This window comes from Bison bison, unplaced genomic scaffold, assembly GCF_000754665.1.
Source record: "Bison bison bison isolate TAMUID 2011002044 unplaced genomic scaffold, Bison_UMD1.0 scf7180017864484, whole genome shotgun sequence".
In the NCBI taxonomy this organism is placed as follows: Eukaryota; Metazoa; Chordata; class Mammalia; order Artiodactyla; family Bovidae; genus Bison; species Bison bison.
In genome coordinates, this window is record NW_011495044.1 from 5,203,403 (window position 1) to 5,209,018 (window position 5,616).

General features: G+C 56.5%; 1 protein-coding gene across 1 annotated transcript in view; it reads right to left on the reverse strand.

The window, feature by feature from the left end:
• Positions 1 to 5,616, reverse strand: part of BMP8A (bone morphogenetic protein 8a) — a 59,137-nt gene that overhangs the window by 52,328 nt on the left and 1,193 nt on the right. The window contains exon 3 of the mRNA XM_010862816.1: positions 5,519 to 5,614. Coding sequence (XP_010861118.1) covers positions 5,519 to 5,614 — 96 coding nt within the window. The remainder of the gene's footprint in view (positions 1 to 5,518; positions 5,615 to 5,616) is intronic.

The window sequence follows — 5,616 nt, forward strand, 5'->3', positions numbered from 1 at the left end:
GGCAGGGGGCATGTTCTTTGGTGGGAGCTGGAAAGGCCTTCGGGGCCACCCTGCATAGATGAGGAAACTGAGGCCCAGGGGGGCAGAGGATCGCCGGGCATCATGTGTCAGGTTAGGGGTCTTTCATGTGGAATTGCAGACTTGGAGCCCATGTGATATAAGTGGCCCCAGATTTGCTCTGGTGGCAATACTGGGATGGGGAGGTCACCTGTTCACAAGGTTCTTCCATCAACAGGTGCCTGAGAGCGACCTCCTGAGGCCATGGTCCTCCAGGCAGGGCCCTGCAGGGACTCAGGTCCCGGGGCGGGGGGTGGGGCAGTGGTGGGGGGAGGCGGAGTGTGATCCGCACAGACAGGGAGGCTGGCCCTGCTCTGTCTCCTTCCCCTGGCTCTCGGTGCTCCCTGCCTCCCACCGCTTCCACTTTCCCTCTGCGTGGCCAGTCTGCCCTGAAGCCTGGCCGCACAGGGGTGGGGGGACGGGATTTGTCTGAGGGGTTGGTTTGCCATGAGACTCATGTTTGGTCGCTGTTCTCAGGTTATTTATAGTTTCCTGGGGAGAGGTGGCAGAAAGAGGCTAAATGTGCCCCCAGATCATATAGGCAGAATCCTAAGAAATACAAGTGATCAAGGGTGAGGGTTCTGATCATGGAAGCAGTCTGTCCCTTGGGAGGAGCGGGGTAGGAAGAGTCAGATTTATGGAAACCCCTGCCCATTCCTTTTTAGAAGAAATGGAGATGAGTATATTCTATGCAGAGGGTACAATGTGAGCAAGGGCTCAGAAACAGGATGTGATACATCAGCTCCCATATATTATGCTCCTACTGTGTAACAGGCGTGCATCTGACCTGCGTGCATGTATCACAGATCCTACACAACCCTGGCAGGTGGTCCCTATGAACCTTGTTTTAAAGCAAAGGAAATGAGGTGCAGAGACTTTAAAATGAAGCTGTGTGATGTCTTGCAGCTCCCAAGTGGCACAGTCAGGATGGAAATCCAGGTTTAGTATACCTGTGTACAAGGATATATACAAGGATATTTAGACAGTTCTATGCACAACCAAAAACTGGAAACAACCCAAATGTCCCAAATAAGCATGGTTTCCAATGCCAGACAACTCATTTATATTCGAACAATATATACAACAAAACATGGATGAATCTCAATAACAATTTGTTGTGTGAAAGACCTAGAGTATGTACTATGATTCCATTCACATGAAGCTCGAGAACAGATCAAAGGACTGGTTGGTGATAGAAATCAGAAAGCGGCTCTGCCTGAGGGGATGGGCTGGTAGGAGGAGGGTTCCCAGGGGCACTCATGCTACATGTTCCTTTGCAAACTGAATTTTGTACAGTGAGCATGCTTTATCTGTAAATCCCCAAACAATAAAGACACTTTAAAAATAGGACTCTCGGTTTACAACATACATTCAACACAGTTCAACTTAGCAGCATGCACTGAACCTAATCATGGGCCCTGGGCCGGGGGGAGAGGCCACTTCTGTGTAGGACAAGAGCAGAAGATACACAGGCAGGAAGATGACCAGCTGTGTGGCCTTGGGAAGACCACCTAGCTTCTCTGAGCCTTTTAAAACAAAGATGCGACTGTAATTGTGAGACGAGATGAAAGGTCAGACATGGAGGGTCTCGGCATGTGGTCGTCACTGGGTGGCGGCTCACACAGTCCCTGAACAGCCTCCAGGGTGGGTACCATGAGTATCTCCGTTTACAGAGGAGGAGACGGAGGTTCCGAGAGGTGGACTGGAGAGTCCAGACCACACTGAGAGTAGGAGGTGGAGTCAAGAAGCAAGTTCTGAGGCCGGGTCAGAACCCCAGCCCGTCCTGCCCGTCCTCACACTGTCCACCCCCTCCTGATGCCCAGGGAGGGCGCCACTGTGGGGACCAGGTGACAGTCACCTTGCAGCTGAGGTGCAGGTATGTGTCTCCCACCAGAAGGTCAGCTCCACAAGGAGGGTCTTTGTTTCGTTCCCTCTTACGTTCCAGGAGCTAGAATGGAGCCCGGCACAGAGCAAGCGCCCCATGACCGTTTGTGGAGTGAATTCAGGAAAATATGAAAGAACTCTGTAGTAAGGAAGCAAAGTAAGTGACCCCGGGGCTCATGGAGGTGAGGGGTCACTGCTTCAAGGTCAGGGGCTGAACAGGACCCAGGCAGGCCCCTCACTCCCACGGAGCCCTGCCTCTCCTGAACCCAAGAGCTCAGCTCCTTCACACCTCTCTCCTCAGCTGCCCGGGACTGCGGGAATGAGTGAGCCCAGCTCAGGGAAGGTTAGAACAAAGGAGAAGACGGTCCTGTTCAGTTCTGATGACACGTCAGCCTGCAGTGCTGTTTGTGCCTCAGTTTCTCAGTCTGGAGCATGGGCACCCCCGCTCCGCGGACAGGAGGTGGGGAAGGATTCAGGAGAAATACCAGAGGTGTCTCTCCTGCCTCTCTCCGGAGGGGCCGGGCCAGCCTGAGACACTCGGGGTGCAGCCGGTCACACCTGAGCTGGGCGGAGGGGTGGGCAGTGTGCTGAGAAGGGACCAGATAAGGGAGGGACGTGCAGGAATCCACAGCAGGCCCAGGAGGGCCAAGACCCTGGGTGCTGCCTCCCAGCTCAGGATCTCCTCCCCAGAGCTCAGGCGACACCAGGGACCAGCTCTGTCCACTCCTCGAGGTCCCGGCCCCATCACTACATTCTGGCCAGTGGGAGCCAAGAGTCCACAGGGAGAGACTGACAGGCAGGCCAGGCGGGACCCGGCTCTGACCACAGCCCCAGCCCCCAGTACAGGCTCCAGCAGTGACACCTCCAGTAGGCCCCTGAAGTGTCTCCTCGGACAGAGGCCCGACCCCTGGAAGGAAGCCTTTGAGAGGCCCAGGCCTCTGGGTCCTACAGGTGCTGCTGATGGTCAAGGCCCAGCAAGCCCCAGGCCTGGCCTCTCAGGAGCCAGTGAGGCCAGCAGCAGAGGGGAGCTGGAGGCCACAGGTGTGGGAGCCTCGGCGTGGGTGCTGATGCCACAGCGACTCTGCTGTTAGACTCCAGGGTGGTTCAGGGCCCACGGACATTCAGGGGCCTGGGGCCGGGGCCTCCAAAGGAGGTAACAACGCTGGTAGCTGCCTAATCCCCACATCAGCCCACATAATTACCAGTTAAACTGCTCCAACTGAAGAAGTTTTACTAGTGCAATTAGTACATCAGAATAAAGAAAGAAGGCCCTCTGACAGCTGGCTAGACCTGCCCACAGACCAGGCTTACCCTGAACAAAGATCGGCTTGTTAATCCACAGCATCAGAAGTCTTAGATCTCCATGGAAGCACACAGAGGTGGCGTGGGAAGAAATGAATTTAGAATCTTTAGCCTCAATGACGTCATGGATGTGCTGTGTGACCCTGGGTTGGTTATTTAACTTCTCTGAGCCCATGGAATGAGGTTGGTAAAACAGCTTCACAAGTTGCTACATTTATAGGCCTATGGTACTTCAAGTCTTTGTTTTTATTAAAAAACTGGTAGGAACACCTTTGGATGGTTTTAAAAATCTGTTTCTGGGTCTCACGTGTCTATAAGACAGGTGGGACATTTCCACACATCCACACCAAGGCTGAGCAGCAGCTGCGAGAGGCTGGGGTCAGCACTGACCAGGGCTGGGTTCCCCCTAAAAGGGGGCTGACTTTTGGCTCTATCAACCTATCTCACAACAACTCTGAGAACAGACATGAGGAGCCCCATTTTACAAGGAGAGCTCTGAGGCTCAGAGAGGGCAGGGACTTCCCCAGGACCACACAGCAGAGGCAGGAGGGGAACCAGGTCCTGAGCTCAGGGTGCTGCTCACTCACAGCAGCAGCTCCCACCAGGGCCATGTACCCCTTGCCCCAGGGGGTGCTGGGGAGAGAGGGACCTGGGCTAGGTGGTGACTCACACATGGAGGGCTCCCATGGGGACATTCTCAGGGGGGCTGTATCCACAGCTCTTCTTGGTCCTGTGCCCGGAGTCAGCTTGTCCCCAGCACAGAGCTCCAGCCTCAGTTCCACATATGGATGGCTCTGTCCCCAGTCCCCCACCCCACCTCTGACCAGGGAGGCGGCATCTAGAACCCACCAGCCCAAGTCCTGAGCTGGTACTGGGATCTCAGCAGAGGTTAACGGCTGCCTCCTGTGGCTCACTCTCCCACTTGAACCCATCACCAGCTGTGGTTTGGGGGGACAGGCCTCGCAGATTGTCCCCTCTTCTTTGCTGGTAGGAAGCAAATGGCTGAAGACTCACAAAATCTGCTGTCACTCTGACCCCTGGGCTCCTCTGCCAAAACCCCTCTGACAGCTCTTTCCACCATGAAAGCCTGACCTCCTGACACAGAACTGTTACCTCCTTGAGCCCGGGATGGAAGGCCAAACAACCTGGGCCTGTCCCGGCTCAGCCACACAGAGGTCACGTTGTCCTGAGCAAGACACTGCCTCTCTGAGCCTCACTGTCCTCATCCGGGAGATGGGGATGAATATCATGTCTGCCAACAGGGTTGCTGGGGGGTTACAAGGTGAAGGGAGGCTGGTGGCCCTGGCCAGGGGCCTCTCCCTGCTCTGGGTCCCACAGCTCTCCCCACCCGGGCCTGAGCTATGGTCCTTGGTCCCCAGGTCTAGCCTGGTGTCTGCCGCAGCCTAGATCCATGCCCCTCACTGGCCTCAGGCAGGAAGCAAAGTGGATGGGAGACCTATGTTCATGAATGTAGACTAAGAGAGTTTAGTTACGGAAAAGATGATCTTTGAGAACTTCAAGGGTAAATGGCTCCATGATTTGGAGTATAATTTCGGCAGAGAAGAAAAGCTGGGCTTTGCCTGGGAGAACAAAGGGGGTCCAAACTGCCCATCGGGTCATTCACTGGGGCTGGACACTCATTCCATGACAAGCCAAGTCCCAGATGCGAGCCCAGGGTGACAAGACCACAGTCCCTGCCCCACTGAACTCAGAGTCTACGCCTTCCCCTCCCCTGCCCCCACCCCTAGGTGACCCAGGCAAGAGGCTGCTCAATGTGGGCTCAGGACATCTGGGTCCTCACCTCAACTCTGGTGCTTTGATGACGTGACAGGGTTTTCCACGCTGAACTTTGTCCTCTTCTTCATACCGCCCTTATCACAGGGACAGCATCACAGCCTTTTACTCACCTGTCTCGCCAGGACCGGACTGTCTTCCTGGCACTACCCGCGTCCACCTAACACTACAGGATCTTACCGTCGGGGGTGTTCGGGGGCGGGTGAAGGCACACGCCTCGGGGACTCACATTCCTCGTGCGTCCCTGTCGGTCCAGCAGCTCACCGACCCCCACATCCCTAAGACTTCGCTGCCCTGAGCCGGGCAGGTTTTCCTGCCGCAGGTCCCTGTCCACGACAAGGTGATTCCCCGCCCCCAGCAGGCGCTCCCCCTGCGCGAGGTGGCGCACACGCCCCTGCCGCTCGCGCTCAGCCCCGGTAGGGCCGTTCAGCCCGCCGCCTTCCCCCGGGGTCGCCGCCGCCCGCCCGAGGCCCGCGCTCACCCATGTTGACGAAGCTCATGACCAGGTCTGCGCGGCCCAGGCGCCGCTCGGGGGCCCCGCCGTCCTCGTCGTCGTCGTCGGCCACGGCGCGGTACAGA